Source organism: Mastomys coucha, unplaced genomic scaffold (genome assembly GCF_008632895.1).
Source record: "Mastomys coucha isolate ucsf_1 unplaced genomic scaffold, UCSF_Mcou_1 pScaffold21, whole genome shotgun sequence".
Taxonomy (NCBI): domain Eukaryota; kingdom Metazoa; phylum Chordata; class Mammalia; order Rodentia; family Muridae; genus Mastomys; species Mastomys coucha.
Window position 1 is genome coordinate 131,593,683 of NW_022196904.1, and position 20,771 is coordinate 131,614,453.

At 53.5% G+C, this 20,771-nt stretch overlaps 2 protein-coding genes across 4 annotated transcripts; both read left to right on the forward strand.

Annotated features, from left to right (window-relative positions):
- Window positions 1-8,832: 8,832 nt before the first annotated feature.
- On the forward strand, window positions 8,833-14,428 carry Syt8 (synaptotagmin 8). Of its 3 annotated transcripts, none has more exons than XM_031384672.1 (9): window positions 8,833-9,017; window positions 12,185-12,295; window positions 12,397-12,566; window positions 12,939-13,037; window positions 13,161-13,319; window positions 13,393-13,560; window positions 13,690-13,795; window positions 13,884-14,017; window positions 14,101-14,428. In XM_031384672.1, the coding sequence occupies exons 2-9, from the start codon at window positions 12,196-12,198 to the stop codon at window positions 14,332-14,334; spliced, it is 1,170 nt and encodes a 389-aa protein (XP_031240532.1). In that variant the 5' UTR covers window positions 8,833-9,017; window positions 12,185-12,195; the 3' UTR covers window positions 14,335-14,428. The 3 variants fall into 3 exon arrangements, with proteins under 3 accessions (XP_031240532.1, XP_031240533.1, XP_031240534.1); XM_031384673.1 differs by having other exon boundaries at window positions 8,833-9,006; XM_031384674.1 differs by lacking the exon at window positions 8,833-9,017 and having other exon boundaries at window positions 12,196-12,295; window positions 12,379-12,566; window positions 14,101-14,360.
- A 1,331-nt stretch (window positions 14,429-15,759) lies between these two features.
- On the forward strand, window positions 15,760-18,409 carry Tnni2 (troponin I2, fast skeletal type). The gene is made up of 8 exons (XM_031384675.1): window positions 15,760-15,852; window positions 16,462-16,491; window positions 16,683-16,689; window positions 17,159-17,200; window positions 17,291-17,419; window positions 17,560-17,649; window positions 17,901-18,077; window positions 18,210-18,409. Exons 2-8 carry the CDS (start codon window positions 16,484-16,486, stop codon window positions 18,303-18,305), a joined length of 549 nt encoding a protein of 182 aa, XP_031240535.1. The 5' UTR covers window positions 15,760-15,852; window positions 16,462-16,483; the 3' UTR covers window positions 18,306-18,409.
- The last annotated feature ends 2,362 nt before the right edge of the window (window positions 18,410-20,771 follow it).

Sequence of the window (20,771 nt, forward strand, 5' to 3'; positions counted from 1 at the left end):
GTACCCGAGTATACACATATACTTCCACATATACATGTACTTACACACACAATGCACTTGCATACACATGCATACTATATACAGATGCACCCATATATACACAGGTACTTGCAAGCATACATGTACCTGCACACACTGACTCATATACACACATGCAGATATGCATACATGTACCCAAATACGCATAGGTACCGAAACACATGAACACTGGAACACTCATACATGTTCCCCCTTTGGGTCTGGGCACACACGTGTATACACATGTGCCCATATACACATGTACCCCAAGGGCATACATACATACCTGCAAACACATCTGCACAAAGGCACCTGCCATACACCAAAACGTATTTGCACATGGGTACACAAATATTCTATGGGTCTCGGGATGACCCAGAAACCCAAATTTTTTTCAACCACAGGTACAGAGAAGTCTACCAGGTATCTACAGGCCCTCAGAAGCTGACAAGCAAAGTCAAGGGGAGGAGGCCCTTCATACCAAATTCCCAGGCCCTACAAACCTAAATATTCCTGTGACTGAGATACCAACTCAGTGACTGGAAAAAAAGGGCCTCTGAGACCCTACCTAGCTGGGAGGCACAGGCCCAAGGCTGACCCCACTGCTTGCCATCTCACATCCCTGAGCACTCTCCTGAGGATGACCTCGAGCACCCGGTAGGCCTGCTAGACCCTTGAGGCTGTTTCTAAAGTTTGGGAGTCTCGATGCGGCTTCCAGAGAAGGCACCTGAGGAGGAGGAGGCTGATGGAGGCCCAGCTCAGGCAGACAGGATAAACAGGAGAGGCAGCAGACTTCAGGCTCTCTGTTCTTCCATTCACGCAGGCCCTGGTTCTGCAGAGACATCAGAGGCAGAGGTGTAGAGCACCTTGGCCCCTAAAGAGGTGAGCCCAGAAAGGCACCCTCCACACAGTTTGGGCACACTGTGATGAGCAGGGGCAAGAAAATCAGAAGAGGGACATCTAGAGGCTGCTAGGGGAGAGTGGGCCTCTTCCCCATCCCACTGGACAAGGCTGTGCTTGATTTTGGACCAAGCTCTGGCCATTGTCAGGTACCAGGAGTCTTGTATGGAGCAAAGGCTATGGCTGTGGTTAGGAGGGAAGCAGGGTTGGAGAAAGCCTGGGCTCTAGTCAAGCACTACCTTAAGAGGCTGGCAGCCCAGCCTGTGCCTACACACACCCTCATCTGCCAGGATTTACCCACAGGACCAGGGTAGGGTCTCTAGCCTGCCAATAATAGGACAATTTTACCAGAATCTTGCCAGGTGGGGCAAGGTACCTGGGGACTGGTGAGCTGCGAAACCAAGATATGTTCTTGCTGTGGCAGGCTCATGGCCTTGACTCACTACCGCTGAGGTAAAAAAAAAAAATCCGCACTATTGCTTTATTATCTGGAGGTCACGATGACCCCTTACCTTTCAGCTTGAGAGCGCGAGTGTTCACGCTGCATGGCTGTGCTTGTGAATTTGCATATGTGCAGTTTTTGTACGTGCACACGTCCTTGAGTGGGACTATGCATACTAGACACAGGGTAAGGGAGCTGGCTGCACTTCCTGGAGGGTCCAGCAGCTAGATGGCAGGTGCCTCATCATGTGGTCATGGCCTCTTGCTTGCCTGGCTCCCTTGGGGCCTGAAGTCTGTGTTCTTCATCTTCCTTGCTGCGGGTCAGTGAAGTCTCCTTGATCACCTGCTTGGCCTTCCCTGAACCCTGAACCACACCTGTTTCTGGCTGTTTCTGCCAACTTTCTTTACCTGATGTGTGAACCTCCAGCCCTCCAACAACAGATAGCATGGCACTCTGCACTCCCTGATGGCAGGGGCGTCATGGCACAGGGTCTCTCTCCCTCCACCTAAGGGGTTGATGTCCTTTTCATTATACTAGGCAGTCCCCTTCCCTGATTCCAGCACACCTGCTTTTCTGATCTGGAATATGTAAAAGCATCTTGCTCGGAGGTGTTTCTCATTCCTTCTCAGCTGTGGCCTCTGCTTCCTCAACACGGAGGCCTTCCTTGGCCTTGGCCTGACCCTGGGTTGAAGACTGAGGAAGATCCAGTGGGAATGCTAAAGTCTCTTCCAAGAGAGCTGATGTCCTGGGGTCCCAGCGATTTTCCTTCTTACTTGGATTTTGCTTGGAAGAGTCTGGGGAATGGCATAGCTCAAGCTTTCCCCTCTCACAGATTTTTGCTCAGAAAGCCAGAAATCTGAATATTCTGGGGCTTAGGACAGCCCCTCTGTGAGAAGGAGGGTCAGGTTGCAGCACTTTTTGGGACCCTGCAAGAGGCATGCGTACAGAAGGGGGCGCCCAAACGCCTGCCAGCCTTCTGGTCTGAACTGCGAAGCCAAAGAGAGAGAGGCCCAGGAGTGAGCAGGGGTCGGGAAGGAGCGGGAGGTCAGGCCAAGCAGCCTGCAGACAGCAGGGGGAGCTGGGAGTCTGGCTGGTTCAGCCTTGCCTGGTGCCTGAATCTGCCTGGCGCCCGCTGTGCCCAACCTCTGGGTGCATATTGGATCATGGCTCCTCTTAGATCCAGTAACTGCCTTTGGGTTGACCCTAGAGGGACGAGACAAACCCTAAAGACCAGATACCAAACAATTCTCTTATCAGTCCTGCGCCGAGAGCACTCAGTCACCATAGGGAGCATCTCCAACATCTGTGAGTCAGACTTCCCTGGGAGTTTGGGGAAATTCATGTCCTCAAAGAATGACTATGGGTCATAGTTAACTGAGTCCCTTCCCTTTTTTGATCTTGGAAGTTATTCCTTGGGTGCTAGGGAATCTCTGTAACTCTCTCTTCAGGGGTCTTTATACTATAGCTGCATACACTAAGTATCCCCCGTAGAGAAGAGTCACCCCACAGAAGGATCCCCTAGAGTAGGATCCCCACACAGCATTGTCCCCACACAACAGGCTTTCTGTACATCAGGGTCCCCCTAGAGCACAATGATTACATAACATGGTTCAGAGTGGAAACCTACACAGGATTCTCCCCTGAGCGGGGTCTCTACACATCAGGATCCCACGGGACAGGGTCCCCTCACACACAGCAGGGTCCTCCTAGAGCAGGGTCTTTGTACAGCACCCCCTCTCCCCCAACAGAGTCTCTCTAAACAGCAGAGTGCCCGTGTAGAAGAGTCTCTACAGCAGGGTCTCCACATAGCAGAGTACCCCGGAAGAGGGTTCTGCCCAGCACCACATAGCTGAAGCAGTGCTCACAATACCTTGTCTATCAAAATCCCACCAGTGATACAAGTTTAGGAAAACCTTAGCAACCATCAAAAGAACCTGACTTGTTTAATGGGGCTTCTTTTCTATCCTGACAAAACAAAAACAAAAACAAACAAATGAACAAAAAACCAAACAGGTAGTCTCAAGGAGTGGAGCCAGATCTCTAGGACTAAGGGCACCTTGAGACAGGGAGACAGCAGGGGACAGCAGGGAGCTAAGCTCCTGAATGACCAGCAGGACGGGAAAGAGGGTATCCTACACCAGGACCAGAATACAGGCTGTCCAGAGCTATAGAGAGCAAGTCAGGCCAGCCTGGCAGAGAGCGGGAAGGCAAGACACTCCAGACTGGAGCATGTAAGAAGGGACCCAAAGGTCTGGCCCTCGTAGTCTCCCTGATTCAGACACACTAACCAAATAGCTATCCAGATAGCCAGACATGTGCTCTCACGTTCAGAGAGCATGGATAGCCATCTACACACAACAAACCCAGACGTTCTCACACTCAGAGAACACAGATGGCCCACAACACCCAGAAAACATGGATGGCTCACACAGAGTTGGAGATCTGTGACCAGTTTGTCTACCAAGGACCCTGGAAAGTAGGCCAGGTCTTCATTCACAGGGACTTCTGGACTGACAGGTGACATCCTTGTGACCCCAAGAATTCACTTTTCCTTCTCTGGCCTTCGCCGGCCTGGAAACAAGATGAGCCTGTGGCCATCTTATAAAAAGCCTGAGTGGGTCCAGGAGCCAGATATCCACTTTCCAGTGGTCCTCCCATTACTGGGAGTCCCCATTAGGGTTGGTGAGGGGCTAGGGTCTACAGCAACAGAGATGAGACCCCACGCTCACCTCTGCCCATCTCCCCACCCCCTGAGCCTGGGACCTTGCCCAGATTGATGCTGCTGAGTCTGCCAGTGGGATGTCTGTGGGTGGGCAGCTGAGGGAGCCTGGTCAGGAAATAGCGGCTGTGGTGGAGGGCTCTTCCTCCCACCCTGTGCATACAGCTGCTCCTGCTGGCAACCAGTTCAGGACAGGCCCCTGTCCCAGGCTGGCTTTGGCTTCCCAATGTTCCCTTGGGTGGAGGACAGTGTGTGTCTAGGGAAGCCTTTGATCACATGCTCCCAAACTGAGGGTCTCCACTCTCCCTCCCTCTTTGCCTGCCCTCCTCCCCTTGGTTAGTCCGCGCCCCACTTGCTGCTAGCGCCAGCAAAGCTAGGGTTTGCATTGGCTTCAGGCCAAACCCCGGAATGTGCCTGCTGGCTGCCCGGCAGCTGTTCCTGGAAGAGGGGCGACAATGCACGGACTGTCTGTGAGATGGGGGTGGACGGGGTACAGGCTGCCCAGGGCTGTGTATGAATAGAGCACAGAAGCCCCGAGACAGGGATGAATGGGTTCACTGGGCCCAGACACCCCTGAATGGGTTAGGACATCCAAAGATGCACTGGAGCTTGGAACTGGCCACCCTGGAGCCCCAACCTGGAATGTGGGCCTATGTGAGGTCTAGGAAGAGGTAATGGTAAACACATGTTGCCCCAAAACCCTGGTGGGATAGGAGAGAGTGTACCCCAGTACTAAGATCCACAGTTATACTCAATTCAGGCAGTAAGATAAGGGTTACAAGGGGTAGTATCCCAATTCTAGATACAGTCAAAGGTCATGTCACCTATCTGTGTTAGGCACAGCACTGTGGAATTCAGTTATAGGGGTGCAAGATACTCAGATTCTTGGATCAGTGGGGGTTCATATCTTCCACATGCTGCTAGATTGTGGGGGTCCTCAGATACCCACAGCAGGAACTCTGATGCTCAGAAGGTGAAGCAGCCAGTCTGGCGCCATGCATGAATAGAGACTGGAACCAGGAGGGATATGGATTCACATGGGCCGTGACGCCCGCTAGTGATGAATGGGCAGTGTACATCCAAAGACGCAGTGGATCTTGGAACGGCTACTGGGGGGGCCTTGCCTTGGGATGTGGGCCTACGTGAGAGACAGGCAGTGGGGTGTTAGGCTGCCAAAGACCCTGGTGAAGGAGGACAAGCTGTCCAAACCTCAGGCGATGATGAAGAGGAAGACTGGAGCCTTGGAGTGGGGGTGCATTCAGCATCAGCCAGCACTCTTGGGTTGGCGCACAGCTCCTGGGTGAAGGGGAGGGTTGGCTGAGACCCTGGAAAATGGGGCGGGGGACTTGCGGGGTGATTCTTGAAGTCTTTTCTACCTAGCAGTTTAGAGGAATGAGGGGCAGGCTGCCAGACACCCAGAAAAGCAAGGGTTCCCAGGAAGAAGTTGCAGGGCCCAGCTAGCAGGGAACATAAGCATGAACTCTCTGTATAGCTCAAAGGAAGGCACAATCACCATATCTCCAGTTCTGTAGGCAAAGGGACAGGACTGAACCTAGCTTTTAATGGACCAAGTATACTCGTGGAGATGTATGAAAGGTGCTCCCATCTCTGAGAATCCATGCACCGCACACAGACATCTGGAGGTGGATACCAGCTGTACCTGTGCAGAGAGGACTGGGGTAGAACATGAAGACTCTCAGATGGAAGGACACAGGACAGTGAACCTCATAAAGTGGGGCTCTTGGAACCTAGCTATTGTGACGTTGAGAGTAAAAGGCACTTAGATACTCAGACAAGTGAGGTACCAGCTCTCTACAGTCTGGTCACCCTAGTACTCAAGTGAGCACAGTACCCACATCAGAAATCCAACCAAGGGTGACACAGAATCTGGCAGGGAAGGCTGGAAATGAAACTCAATGTGTCGAGTGCCTGCCTAGTATACAAGAGACCCTTAGTTGATCCACAGTATTGTGTGTACTGTGCTTGGTAGTCTGTAATCTCAGCATCGGGAGGTATAGTCACGAGGATCAGAACTTACAGGTCATGTTCAGCTACATAGTGAGTTCCAGCCTAGCCTGGGCTACATGAGACCCTGTCTCAAAAACATAAAGAAGTTGCTATTATACCTTTCAGGGAGAGAAACTGGATAAAGTCTGTAAAACCCAACTGTCCACAAAAGCCCACTTAGAGGACATGGGGTGGCCAGGATGGAGATTCTAAAGAAATTGTGAATGGGAAACTCAGGTCCATAGTACATGGACTGTGGGGACTCCATGTTCAGCTCATGGGGCATAGGCACCACACATTCAGCCCCATGGGGTACAGAGATCAGAATTCAGCCATCAGCTCTTGAGCAGGCTCAGTTCACGGGGCACAGGTACAGAGTGCAGACACCTGGGAGGCTGGGGGTGGGCAGGCAGCCCAGAGCTCAATGAATGGCACACAGAGAGCCGAGACAAGGGTGAATAGGAGGCACACAGCAGTGTGATGCCCAGGAACGGCGTGTCCAAAACCACAGGAACGCAGTGCCGGCCCTGGGCCTCCAGTCTGGCAGGCGAGCCTATGTAGCTTGTGTCAATAGGCAATTCAGTAGGCCTAACAAGTGGGGTACAGGCTGTCCAAGACCCTGATGACCACAGAATGGAGCTCTTGTTCCCAAATGAACAGAGAACAGGTCACTCAGATGCAGAGATATTTGGGTACAGGGGGCATGTACCCCAGGTATTCACAAATGTCACAAATGTAAAGACATCACTCTATGGTTTCCCGAGATGAACAGAGGACCACCCCACCCCCCAAATCAGGGTGTATGAGGCCTTCATAAAGCTATATGATAGACTCCAATTCTCTGAAGCCCTTGGGAGATGCAGCCAGCCACCCGGTGAGTGAGTTCCACCATGATAGGGCATGCGTTGCCATACATATAGGAGATGGAAGACTCACCCAGACACTGCAGATGTCAGGGTTCACATCCCTGGAGTCTCCAATATAGAGTTTGAAAACTCAGTGTGTCATAGTCAATGAAGCCACAGCGTACACGTTCAAGTAGGGTGCATGGTCCTGATGTTGCACTGAAAGTCCTACGTCAAAGCACAGGCAGGAGGCACACTCCCTAGAGGCCCAGATAACGGTGCCATTTCTCTAGATTCTAGGACAATGGGGTGTAGCCTTCCTGGGTGGTTAAGAGATGAGGATTATGTTCTTTGGGTTACTAGGTGGTGGATCGGTGTGCACTCCCCAGTGTGTAAGTGAATGGATGCAGCCTTACCAGATATTCAAGTAATGAGGTACAGGCTCTCCAGATGTTTAGAAGTTGGAGTTCAGCTTCCCAAAGTATCTAGATAATGGGGTCCGGGTTTGTTCTGATGTTTGGATGTTGGGGGTGCATTCTCTCTCAATGCAAAAAGCATAGATAACCTGAATGGACACACAAACTACATACAGAGGTCTGGGACAAGTTGAGTGCCCATCTTTTGCTGTCCCAGACCCCAGGTAAAAGGGGGTACCTAGGAGAATAGGGTCAGTACAGACAGGGAACACGTGTCCCATCCCAGCACGTCTCTTGCTTCCCTGCCAGAGGCTCTGGGCTCTCTCGCCAGCGTCTGCCGTGTGTTCTGACCTCAAACATTCCCCAGGCATCCTCAAAGGAAGCATCCGCGTCCAGGAGCCCCGCCAGGGTCTCCACGGGGCTTCTGGCTGCCAAGCCGCCGTCTGGGGGCCGCGGGCCTGGCCGTGGGCTGCCAGCTCTGTTTGGTTTTCCCCTTCCTGCCTCAGAACCTCAGACGCCGTCTCGCCACGGAGGCGCCCTCATTCTGGAGAGGCACAAAGCCCCTACACAGCCAGGTTGTGGGAGCTACTTGGGGGGCCTGAAGCCCTGCTGCACAGGGGTCTGCTGGGTCCCAAAGTACAGGTGCTTGCTACCAGGGTGTCTTGGTGTCTCTGCAGGCACACCACTGGTCTCTCTGATCTTATTCCTAAGTCCCTGTTACAGAACCTGAATCATACCAGAGGGTAGATCCATCTCATGTCTCTGCCCATGTGCCCAGAAACACTTATGAAATGTGTGGGTGTACATGTCCTACATGAGGTAGTCCCAGAGCATTCTACAGCAGAAGTTTCCTCAAAAAGGCCTGTCTCACCAGCCCAGAGACTTTCACCATTATACATTCCAATATCTGACTGTCAGACACAGATAAGGGGCTGTAAAGTGACCAAACCGGACCAACTGGTCAGAGCATGATGAGGAGCTCAGACTACAACCCTGGTTGGACCCAAACTAATTGAACAGATTATTGCCAATAATCTAACCTCAGACACCAGGAAGAGGGCATGTTCATTGGAAAGCTAAAAACTCAAGGGAGTGGGTCAGGATGGGCTCCAGAACATTCTCTGAGAGTAGCAGCGAAGTCAGTCAGACCCCCATGGCCCCAGGATAGTTCACCACTGCGCCAGGCAGTTCCCTTACAGGTGCTGAGTTCCCTAGGCCTGCATTGCCAGGAGGCACATTCTTTAACTAAGCAGGTTGTGACTCAGGACTTCTGGGTGTGTGAGTCTGCACAGAGGTCAGCCTAGCAGGCCTATCACCCCCTTTTGCAAAGTTTGGTGTGGCTTGGAGTAACCTCCAGCTTTGAGGAACACCTCGAGATAGCCTAGAGTCCAGACACCTGCTCCAGGACCTTAGAGAGGGGAGACCTTTGCTCTCAAGGGAGTTTCCTGGCTTATGAGGGCCAGCAGTTCCGGTCATTAGGTGGGGCTCCCCAAAGCCCTACCTCCACACCCCTTCTTCCATGCAAGATTCATTTGACCACTAGCAACAGGCACCGCCGGCTCTGCTGTGGGCTTCAGGTGCTGCCTAAAAGTAGACAACGGGCCTCCCAGTGGCTAGGGTCTGAGCAAGCAGGCCAGAGCCCACCACTCACAGAAAGCAGTGGGTATCAGGTGAGGAAGGGATTACCCCTATGCTTGGAGGCGGGTGTCTTGCTTTTCTGGGGGGAAAGAACACAGAAACCTGCTCCCTATGAAATACCACAAGGTCTGGTTAGGCTGAGGGTAGATGGAGTTGGTAGCAGGTCTAACCCAGAGGCGAGTACCTGATCCTGGGCTGGCAGAGAATTTGGAGGAGAGCCCTAGCACGGTTCTGCATGGCTCCTGTCTTAAAGGGATCACTGGATGACATCCAGTACAAGACTGGGTCGTTGTGAGGGACCCGAAAAGGATACCTGGAGAAGGTAAGGGCTCAAGCAAGCCTTGGAGAAGGAGTGGAGTGAGAGAGGCTGGGGCCATGGGTGCAGGCCTCAGACCCAGGTGTGAGTCAGACACCCTACCTGGAAGGGATTACAGAGCTGGGGTGTTCACAGCCACTGGGAAGGAGCTTGGAGATAAAAGCAGGGACCGCCCCCCCATCTCCTTTTCCTAGGGCAAACAGTGCTAGTCCTTTGAGAGAGTCTTCGAGAGCAGTCATAGAAGACAGGCTGCCAAAGCAGAAAGATAGGGTGGGACTGGAGAATCCTGGAGTCTCTTTTCTGTCTGTCCTGCTCAGGCTGCTCACACTTTCCCTAAGTAGCAAACTGAGTGCTACTGGTAGGTGGGGACAAGCGGGAAGAACGGCTCCACCTGGTGGCTATCTTTGTACTTGCACCTTTACCACCATTGGAACCTGGGGGTCCTAAGGGACCTTGATGTCTCCAGGCCGTAAAACTCTTCCTAGTACCAGGAGCTGGTGTTTTGAGGCCCTAGAATCTTCCAGAGACAGCTTCCAAACAGCCTGAAGTCTTCTGTAGGCATGCATCACCAACATGCATACCCAGGATGCCCTCCTGAGCTACATACGGAAGTTATAGCTTCTAGACCCTCTGCTCCCTGCAAGGGAGGGAGGACTTTAGACAAGAAGAACACACACACACACACACAGAGAGAGAGAGAGAGACAGAGAGAGAGAGAGAGAGAGAGAGAGAGAGAGAGAGAGAGAGAGAGAGAGAGAGAGAGAGAGAGAGAGACAGAGAGAGACAGAGACAGAGACAGAGACAGAGAGAGACAGAGAGAGAGACAGAGACAGAGAGACAGAGACAGAGACAGAGGAGATAGAGAGAGACAGAGAGAGAGACAGACAGAGAGAGAGAGACAGAGACAGAGAGAGAGAGAGAGAGAGAGAGAGAGAGAGATATCAGTGTTACTTGAATCCCAGCATTCATACCAGCTCCACCATCTCCAAATGGTAAAACATTGTGAGCTCTACTTGGAGGCCAGATTTGTTTGAGCCTGAGCTCAGCCCTCCTATGCTAGGGACCCTTGAGGAACAACACCTCAGCTCCAGCTTCTACCAGATTCTTTATAGTCATTATGGCTTCTTGTAAAAACCCTGCTCTGCACCTCTGCTCCAGGACCATGCCAACTTCAGAGCCACTGGGGGGTGCTCTGACCATCGCCTATGGACTCCTGCCTAGCACAGTCGTTCAGAAGGCCAGACAAAGAGTGATGTTAGTGGACAGGCAGGCTGTTGAGGTCTGGAGATCACCTCTCTCCATCCTCAGGGGATTCACCAAGCTTCTACCTCCACCAAATTACAGATGGGTCTGAAACCAAGTTACAGGCTAGTGGTATGATTCACGGGGCCTGGGGATGAATTAAAATATGGTACCTGTGCTAAAAACTGAGGAATTTCAAGAGGTGAGGGGATATTCAGCCTAGCACTGTGGCCCTTCCAGGTCCCTACGAGACCCCTCTCCACAGTCATCGTGGCTTCTTGTAAAAACCCTCTGCACCTCGGCTCCAGGTTCAGAGCACCAGCCTCAGGCCATCCTTGAAAACAGCATCGTTCCATGTGTGCAGGACCTCTAAAGGGAGACCTAGAATAGAAGGCAGAGCCTGGTCCCCTCCTGATCTGCAGCTGCCCCGAGTCATTGAGGGATGGAGGGTTCTGAGCTCTGTGAACTGTGGCTTCTTCTCTCCTGTCTGCCAGTTAGTGAACCACTGATGTTGCTGGAGGAGGTATCCTTGGGAATCATGCTGGGGACTCTAGGCTGAGAGTTCAAGAGCAAGAAGGTCTATAAATCACCCCTGGAGGGGTGGGCTGGTTTAGTAACTTGTATGCAGTCTGGGCTCAAAGACTGCAGAACCGCTAGCAGGCTCTTGTGGCACAGTGGCATTAGATTCAAGTTTTAGAAACTGAGTTCTGGCCAGCAGTTGCCATCTAGGGAAGCTAGGGGGAGGGGTCTGAGTTCAGCGAGTCACGGTGGCTCCCAGCCCCAAGCTGAGAACCCCACCCTTTCTGCTCAGGGGGGAAAGAAGCCAACCTGCCAGGTGTGCACCTTCCTCAGGCCCCAGGCAGGCAGGGTACAGAGGCCAAAGCCGCTCCATGGCCTTCTCCATTCCACTCCCATGCCAAGGGTGGCCAAGCAGGCAGGTAGGCAAGTCTGGGCGGGCATTGATTCAGCATGGAGGAATGTTCAGGCTCTCCCAGCTATGCTGTGCCCCTGCCTGCCCCTACCTCGCCCTCATCCTCAGGCACTACTGGCCTGGTGCCCATGCCAGCAAAGCTCCTTCAGCCTAGGCTTGCTGGAGTTCATACCCACCTGCTGGTGGCCCTGTGCCCTGCATCCCCAATTCCCTCCTACATGTCTTCATGGCCCAAGCTACTCTTGGACCTGAGGTTACAGTGAACCAACTGGACATAGATGGGATGTAGAGAGCTATGATGGGCCTTCTGTAGGAGATAAGACATCACTAAAAATGACAAAAGGCCTCTGAGTCCTAGAAAAAAGGTCAGAGTTCTTCCTAAAATGTAGGTTTGGAGGGTCCCAGTGAGCAAGGACCAGCAAAAGCAGGTACCAGGCTGCCCCCCGCCCCAGGCCAGGCCTGGCCTACTTGGCTGTGGTTGGGAACTGGGGAAGTAGCAAGAGGCTGGGCTTGCAGCAGCTATGTCAATGCTTTGGCCAAGGCCCAGAGCTTCTCTCTGCCTGACTTCCTGACTAGCATCATTGCCCCTGGCCACTCTAGGCTACCGTCTTGCTTTGGGTGGACTCAGTACTGGCTTCATCCAGGTGAAGAGGCAGTACACAAAGGGCCACCCCTCAAGTGACCTGAATTCTACAACTATCTCCTCAAAGCCGATAGGAGCATGAAGATGGGACATGCCTCCAACCCCCTCAGCACCTCTGCCCCAGTTGATGCCACAGCTGGGCCCAGTCTCATTCCAGACCTCATTACTAGGATCCCCTGTGAGTGGTTGGAACCTCAAAAGGGGTGTGGGCATGGTCCAGCCTCGTGGGGAGCCAGATTGTCTAGAGAAACATTTCAGCAGCCTGTGCCCCCGGCCTAGGGCCTCGATGGACCCTCTTTATTGCCATCCTTGCTGCTGGAGTCCTCTTAGTCTCCTGTCTGCTCTGTGTCATCTGTTGCTGTTGCCACCGCCACCGCCACAGGAAGCAACCCAAGGATAAAGAAACTGTGGGCCTGGGCAGTGCTCGTAACAGCACCACTACTCACTTGGTAAGGAGGAGAAATCCAAATCTACCTGTGTGCAATCCTGTACTGGCTCACTCTGGGACGAGGATGCAAGGTTCAAGCTAGGGAGCTCAAGGCAGCCCTGGCAGGCCTTCTTCTCAGAGGCAAGAGATGAATGGGGTGATGGGGGAAGAGTAATTCAAGAAGCAGGCAGATGCTGGTCCATGGGCCATTGGCAGCTACAGAGTAGCAGTAGTAGCATGCACGTTGTGTTGAAGGAAGATCTGGCTGGAGCCATGCTGAGGATGTGTGGGCTGGCCTGCAGGTGGTGGTCCGATCTGTATTATAATAGTCCAGATCTCTGGTTGGAGATTGGTCTCAACCATACTTGTCTGATTCCCCCACCATCCACCCCAGGTTCAACCAGATGTGGACTCCCTAGAGCCCTGCTCTGGAGGGGACCAACAGTGGGGACGACTCCTGCTCTCCCTGGAGTATGATTTTGGAAGCCACGAGGTAAGGCCCACTCAGCAGATCCAGAGGCTCTATGGTTGGTGGAGGATGTGATGAAGAGACAGGTAGAGGGGAACAAGGGAAAAGGACACCCACCTCAGGCTGAGCCAACCCATTGGCCCTCAGATTAGAGTGGGCCTGAAGCAGGCTGGAAACCTGAAGCCTGAGGGCACAGCAGACCCCTACGCCTGTGTCAGTGTTTCCACCCAGGCTGGGAGAAGACACGAGACAAAGGTGCACCGAGGGACTCTCTGTCCCATGTTTGAAGAGACATGCTGCTTTCTGGTAAGTCTAGCCTGGGTAGATAGAGTGGGCTGGAGCCAGGACAGCAGGACCCAGCTCATAGCTCTGCCTGCAGGTCCCACCAACGGAGCTGCCCAAAGCAACTCTGAAAGTGCAGCTGTGGGACTTCAAGCGGTTTTCAGAACACGAGCCACTGGGAGAGCTCCAACTACCCCTGGGCACCATGGACCTTCAGCATGTCCTAGAGAACTGGTACCAGCTAGGCCCTCCAGGGACCACTGAGGTGAGCCTGACTGGTAGGGGACCAGGCTCTACCTGTAACATGGGGGAGGCCGAGGTCGGAGTGCTGTACCTGCTGAGCCCAAACCCGGAAGGGTAAGGATGACTCTCCCAGCGATCTTGTTGCCCATAGCCTGAGCAAATAGGGGAGCTGTGCTTCTCTCTGCGCTACGTGCCCAGCTCAGGCCGCCTGACTGTGGTTGTACTGGAAGCTCGGGGCCTGAATCCGGGGCTTGCAGGTGAGAGCTATACTTGTGTGGACGGAGAGCTGGCCCCTTGCCATGTGCCTGTATGGGACTCCCTTCTTGAACTCTCTTGCTCATGCAGAGGCCTATGTGAAGGTCCAGGTTATGTTAAACCAGAGAAAATGGAAGAAGAGCAAAACATCCTCCAAGAAGGGCACAACTACCCCCTACTTCAACGAGGCCTTCGTCTTCCTGGTTCCCGTTAGCCAGCTCCAGGTAGGGAGCTGAAAGGAAGGGCAGAGTAGCCTGGGACATTGTGCCAGGCCAAACTGAAAACCATCCCCTCTCCATGTCTGCAGAGTGTGGACCTGGTGCTGGCTGTCTGGGCCCGTGGCGTGCAGCTCCGGGCTGAGCCTGTGGGCAAAGTGTTGCTGGGTCCCCGGGCTTCAGGCCAACCCCTACAGCACTGGGCAGACATGCTGGCCCATGCTCGGCGGCCTATCGCCCAGTGGCACCACCTGCGGTGCCCCAGGGAAGTGGATCGTGCTCTGGCCCTGCAGTCTCGCGTCCCCCTGCTTAGGCCTCGCTCCTGAAAGAGCGTTAGGTCTCAGTTTTCCCAAATGTAGAACTGTGGATATTTGTGCAGGCCATCAGATCTCTCAGTAATAAATGAATCCTCTTTCACACTCACGTGTCCTGATGGAGCCCTGTGAGGAAGATCTGAGACACAAGGCAGGCTACACTTTGGCACCACTGTCCTCTCAAGGATGAGGTAGGGTGCTCTGAACAGATTTGCCAGTCCTGAGCCTCTGCTCAGGGTCTGATTCCTAGGTCTTTTCCTGGAAAATGGGTACCATCCTCTCTGCCAGCCAGGACTGGCAGAGGAGCAGGAGACTAGAGCTGGCTCTGTGAAGACAAAGAGGGCAACTGGGGGGAGTTGTGGGTAGGTACAGCTTGTGGAAGAGACCCCAACACCATGAGGAATGGTAATGTAGTGTCTTCTGTACTATCAGCAGGGGGCAGTAGATGCCTTTGGAAGCTGCTCTGGGGCCTTTGGGGGCTCACAGCCCTGGCTTGTGATATACCTCTTAATCCCAGCACATCTGGCGGGCTTTAGCAGCTCCAACCCTCCTCTGATCCCCAGGGGCCCCAGAGCAGCAGGGTTGGGGCCAAGCCATGATCTGGTGTCTCTGGGTGGGGTTGAGGAGCGGGAAAGGAGCGAGGGCCTGGCCCCAGTGAGCCGGGCAATGCAGGGCCTGCCTAAGCAACCAAGGGCCCTGAGCCCCCACGGGTCAGAGAAAGGTTTCTAGGGCGGTGGCACCACTCTTTGGGGTTGAAGGACATGTTCCAAGTTGCCTGTGCAGAGGCACCCATGGGCAGGGTGTGTGGCAGGCTGAGAGAGGCCCAGCTGCTGGTCCAGGGGCCCATTTGCTTCTTTCTTCCTGGGCAGAAAGGCAAGTTCACTACAAGAGATGGGCACCACACTCCTGACCCCTGACTACCTACCACACGGGGCCCAAGAAACTTTGTTTTTGTTTGGGGTGTGTGTGTGTGTGTGTGTGTGCAATTTTGCAGGAGAACTGGTGAGGTGAACCGTCAGTCCAAGGGCCCAAGCGGGGCATGAGCACCCAGCAGGCAATGAGAGGCCAGGTGTGTGCTAAACTACAAGGCCGCACATAGCATTTGACAATGACTCTGGTTCAGCCTACTTTTGGTGGATTTCCCTTGGAGGAAGAAGAGTTCAGTGGATGCTCGGGCTGGGTACCTTGGAGACCCACATGGAAGGTTACTTTTGCTGTCCTGAGGGCTCTTGCAGGGACAAGGGTGGCATCTTGAACTCGTCATGGAGACATAAATAGAGCAAACCACCCCCCACTCCCCACCCCAAGACTTCTTGGACAGGCCAGCGCCTGGGCTGGCTGGCCAGGCGGCTGGGCAGGTGGGGAGGCTCTCCTCCTCTCTGTGCCCCCATTGGTCTGAGGAGACTCCATGCCCTTTCTGAGCAGGGGCCCGGCCCAGGGAAAGCAATTTATACCCCTCCCCCTGGCCCACCAGACCAGCTCACTGCTGCCGGCCTGACCTCGCTCCCAGCCCTGCTGCACAGAATCTAGGTGAGGCCTGGCCCATCTTCTTGAGGTGGGAGAATAGAGCACTACTCAAGGCTAGCTCACAGGAGGACTTCCCTGGGCAGGGTTTGGGGGTCTAGGGTCTGCTGCCGACAGCTCTCTCTGAGGTCTCCCACAGATCTGGGGTTGAGAAGCAACAGGTGCTGCAAAGATAGGGCAGGGGTCTCCAACAGGCCCCGGATAATAGGCCCTGACTCTGGGAACACACAAGCAGGAAGGAGAATGTTCAGGTCAAGCAAGCGAAGACCTGAGCCCCCAGGCCATACAGAAGAGCACTTTCTTCCATGCATTTACTTCTCAAGCCAAAGGAGCAAGAGTTAAAAATAACAGAGTCACTCTGGCAGCCACCTGTGGTGGCCAACCCCACCCCACCCCTCCCTCGGGGACAGCTGCAGCTCCTCAGGCCCCGCCTGGGACATTTTGGGAACACTTTCTTCTCTTACTTCTCACCCTCAGGGTGGGGGTGGGGGGGATGTCCTCCAAATCCTTGCCCTCTGAGAAGGTCTGAGTTGCAGAAGTGGGCTAGTGAGCCCAGGTCTCTATGCCTAGCCTCACGAAAGGCCGACACTGACACCATCACCTCTCTCCCCACAGGCTCAGAGTTCGAGATCTCAGGATGGGAGAGTAAGTGATGACCCATACTGCAGTCCCCCCACCACTACCAGGGCTTGGGTCTCCTATCTCCCTGCCCTCTGTGGCTGCCTCCCACCCCTTCAACCCCATCAACCCCTAGGTTTTATGGCTACTTCCATGAGCCACAGTCTAACTTTTCTTTTTTTTCTCCCACTCCCACATCCCTCTTCCTCCTGGGACAGTGAGGAGGTGAGTATCGTTGGAGGCTATAATGGGCCCCTGAGGCTAGGACAGAAGACACCCCTGTCAAGGCCCCCACATGCCCCACCCCCTGAACTACCCCCAGAGAGAGAGGAAGTACCTGCCTGGTGCTTTATGAGGCAAGGGAAGTAGACTTGGGCCTAGTCACAAGGGAATCACTTCTCCTTTCTAATTTCTGTTCACTACTCACCTTCCGGACCTCCCCTTGCCCACAGCCCCTGAGGCCTGGCTATATACTGCCTCCTCATGACCACTACCCCCTTCAGCCCCATGTACCACCTAAGCAACGTGTCAGGACCACAGGCATGTGTTCCTGAAGCAGGCCCTGGACTAGGGAAAAAACAGGGTCCTGGCCAGTGGCCTTGTTACCTCCTTGGGAACCCCAAAGTCAGATAGGTCTAAGGAGGTCAGAGCTCTAGCCAAGGCCTGACTTTAACCCCTCTGTCCTGTCCTGCAGAAGCGCAACAGGGCCATCACGGCCCGGAGACAGCACTTGAAGGTAAGGGTGAGCTGCCGCAGAGGCCTGGGGGTATAGAGGTAGGGGTGGGAGTTCACTGCAGACCCTCACTCCCACCGTTCTGTTTCTCAGAGTGTGATGCTCCAGATAGCGGCCACGGAGCTGGAGAAAGAAGAAAGCCGCCGTGAATCTGAGAAGCAGAACTATCTGTCAGAACACTGCCCACCGCTGCATATCCCAGGCTCCATGTCTGAAGTGCAGGTAGTCCCTTCCTGCCTCATACCACCCAAGGCCCTGTTACCCCCACTCCTCAGCAGGTCAACCCTACTGATCAGGACTGGGAGGGGACAATGGTCCTCAGGTGTCAGGGTGGCCACCCACCCCACTGCTTGTCCACCCAGGAACTCTGCAAACAACTGCATGCGAAGATTGATGTGGCTGAAGAGGAGAAATATGACATGGAGGTGAAGGTGCAGAAGAGCAGCAAGGAGGTGAGAGGAAGGAACCAGTGGTGAGGGGGTGGGACATATAGCATGGGGTGGAGTCAGTGGCTTGCAGGGTAGGGCAGGCGATATGAAGGTGGAGTCAGGCGACATAGGGCGAAGCCAAGGGGTATGGGGGTGAGGCCAGCTGCTATGGAATGAAGCCAGGTGATATGAAAGTAAGGATAAAGATACAGGGCAAGAAAGATCAGGGACATGGAAGCTGCCAACCTCCTAAACCTCCTGTTCCTTCCTCCCAGCTGGAAGACATGAACCAGAAGCTATTTGACCTGAGGGGCAAGTTCAAGAGGCCCCCACTTCGGAGGGTGCGTATGTCCGCCGATGCCATGCTGAAGGCGCTGCTAGGCTCTAAGCACAAGGTGTGCATGGACCTGAGGGCCAACCTGAAGCAGGTCAAGAAGGAAGACACTGAGAAGGTAGGCCAGGGCCCAGGGGAGAGCCAAGAGGGGGAGTCCACTCACAATCTTTCACAGATAGTAAAGCAAGGTCCAGGGTAGTCTGGAGCAGACTGGGGTGGATCTGAGACCTCTCTCTGGTCCTCCCCTCAGGAGCGGGACCTGCGTGATGTGGGTGACTGGAGGAAGAATATTGAGGAGAAGTCTGGCATGGAGGGCCGGAAGAAGATGTTTGAGTCTGAGTCCTAACTGCCCACTTCCCCAGTCCCACCCTACCATTGGGGAAGCACCTGACCGACATCCAATCTGGGAGTAGTTGGCCTCACTCCAATAAAGGATTCGCATCCCTTCCACCAGTGTGGTCTAGTTCTGTCTCTGCCCACTCTGGAGCCCATCAGCAGTCATCAGCAGTATGGCAGCATAGAGGCCTACTGCTTGGGCAGAGTTCAAAGACCCTGGGCTATACCCTGTAACTGGTGGGTGTGGTCAATGTCTGGACCTGTCTATCATGACAGGACATTGAGAAAGATGACCAACCAGCTTCTTTATCCCTTGGTACAGTCATTCACTCAGAATGGTTATGGCAGGCATACCCTAAGGCAGAATCAGTCTCCATTCCCGCAGCACTGCCCTTTCTCAGAGCCCCATCTGAGGCTAGAAGTCAGAAGCCATCCTGGAAGGCTGACCCTCTCTGTCCATCCCCAGACTCAGCCTACATCAAGCCCACCTCCTCCTATACTAGTGCCTTCCCCTCTCTGTAAACAAGGGATGAAGGAAAGTCTGGGCCTGTGCAGTTTGCCTAGATCTTCATTACACCTCACAAAGTCACCCTGAGGAACACAGGGCCTAGGATGGTTCAGCACTTGACTTCATAGCAGGACCACAGACTCCAGACCATCCTACAGAAGTGCACATGGCTATTCTGAGTCAGTAGCTCTCCACTTCCTCCATAGGCTTGTACTCAACTGGTAAGACCTGGGCCTCTGTTCCTGAGTAGAGCTGTGGCAGGCCCTTCCTTGGCCCAGAAGGGAACTTGTCCTTTTTTCTGTTAAATCACAGGCCTTGGCCCAACTGGAACAATATCCCCAACTCTGCTAAGAGTCATTTTCGAATGGCTGTGTCCACCCCCTTGCTTTGTGTGAGATGCTGTCAGGGTCCTAGATCTCCAGTGGGTGATTCCAGAAGTGGTTGCCCCCATTCTGGAGCTGTGAGGAGTCCTGGCAGGTGCCCACTGATCCCCAACATGCACCTCATTGAGGATGGCTCCCTGGCCCTTGCTCCAGCATTTGGAGTCCTGTATCCATCATGCTCCTTTCACCAGCTCCCAAAGCCCATCCAAGGCAGAGCCTCAGTCCCCAGACCTTCTCCCACTATCCAGATAGCAGTAGGCCAGACTCCTAGGGACAGTTCTGCCTCACCACAGAGCTAGGAAAAGCAAGCAGAGCTAGATGGGCTCAGATGCAGAGCAACATGACTAGGCATGTGCCTTGGGGCCAGGGATTCCGAGACACTTCGATGGGAAGCTGTGCATAGCGATGTCAGAGGGAAATGGGTCCCACAGGAACTTGTGTTTAAGGGACACAGGTGTTCCAAGATAAGGTCTGTACAGGGAAGAGATGGGTAGGAAAATGGTCTTCCCATCTCTGTGACTCCACAAAAAACTCCTCCCTCTCTGGCATGCCAAAGTATCCGTTACTTTTCTGATGCTATGATAAAACAGCTTGACCAAAAACAACTTATGGGAAAAAAAAAAGTTTATTTTGGCTTGTGGTTCCAGCGGGTAACAGTCTATCATGGTGAGAGTAAACATGGAACAAGCAGTAGGGATGGTGGCCAGAGCAGGGAGACAGCTCACATCTCAATCACAAGCATGAAGCAGAGGGAACAAACTGGAGGTGGTGCTAGGCTTTTAATCTCAGAGCTCGTCGCCGGTGACAGACTTCCTCCAGCAAGGCTACACCACATAAACCTCCCCAAATAGTGTCACCAACTAGGGACCAAATGTTCAAATAAAGGGAACCTTTCTCATGGAACTACCCAATGCCCATAGGGGTGTCTTCTAGATGACTCTAAATCCTGTCAAGTTGACAATCAATATTATCCACTCCAGGATGAAACTCTTTAAAAACAAACAACAACAAAAGAAAATGTCAAATACAAAAATGCAGATTGTAGCTGTCTGGGGTGGGTGGGGGCAGTGGGCAAAGAGTAGAGCTCTTCACAAAAAATTACATCTTGGGAAATTAATTCTTGGGTGAGATGGCAGATTTATGGGTACTTGCTACATTTTCCAGTGAATGAATGAAATACAAGAGACCTCCACAAATCAAACCAATCCAACTGACCCCAGGGCCTTGGGCAGAGCCCTGCCCCTGTGCCTAATGCTGTCTGTGACCCCCACAGAATGACCCTGTCTTGCCTCAGCTGACAGGCCATACATCCACAGAGCAGCAAGGCTGAGCGGAGCAGGGTATGAGCAAGGCTGTCTGGGGGTCTGGAGGAATTCTTTGGGTAGGATCTGAGCTGAGATGCTAATCAGGGTCTCTTTGGACATGAGAGGGGCCTAGGGCTAGTGGCAGGTGAGGAGGAGGAGGCTGGAAAGATGAAGGGTGTGAAATGTCTACAGGGATGCAGTGCTGTCAAAGTTGAGGAACCCCTGATATCCCACATGATACATGCTGAGGTTTTGCTTTTAAAACTTTTGAGTGCAAGACT

Bases quoted from the DNA above. Each gene is read 5' to 3' on its own strand.
- Syt8 (XM_031384674.1), top strand. From the start codon at position 12,196: ATGAAGATGGGACATGCCTCCAACCCCCTCAGCACCTCTGCCCCAGTT. The intron at 13,320-13,392 runs GTAAGTCTAGCC...CTCTGCCTGCAG, and splicing joins AAGAGACATGCTGCTTTCTG to GTCCCACCAACGGAGCTGCC. The intron at 14,018-14,100 runs GTAGGGAGCTGA...CCATGTCTGCAG, and splicing joins TTCCCGTTAGCCAGCTCCAG to AGTGTGGACCTGGTGCTGGC.
- Tnni2 (XM_031384675.1), top strand. The intron at 17,201-17,290 runs GTAAGGGTGAGC...TCTGTTTCTCAG, and splicing joins CCCGGAGACAGCACTTGAAG to AGTGTGATGCTCCAGATAGC. The intron at 17,420-17,559 runs GTAGTCCCTTCC...TTGTCCACCCAG, and splicing joins GCTCCATGTCTGAAGTGCAG to GAACTCTGCAAACAACTGCA.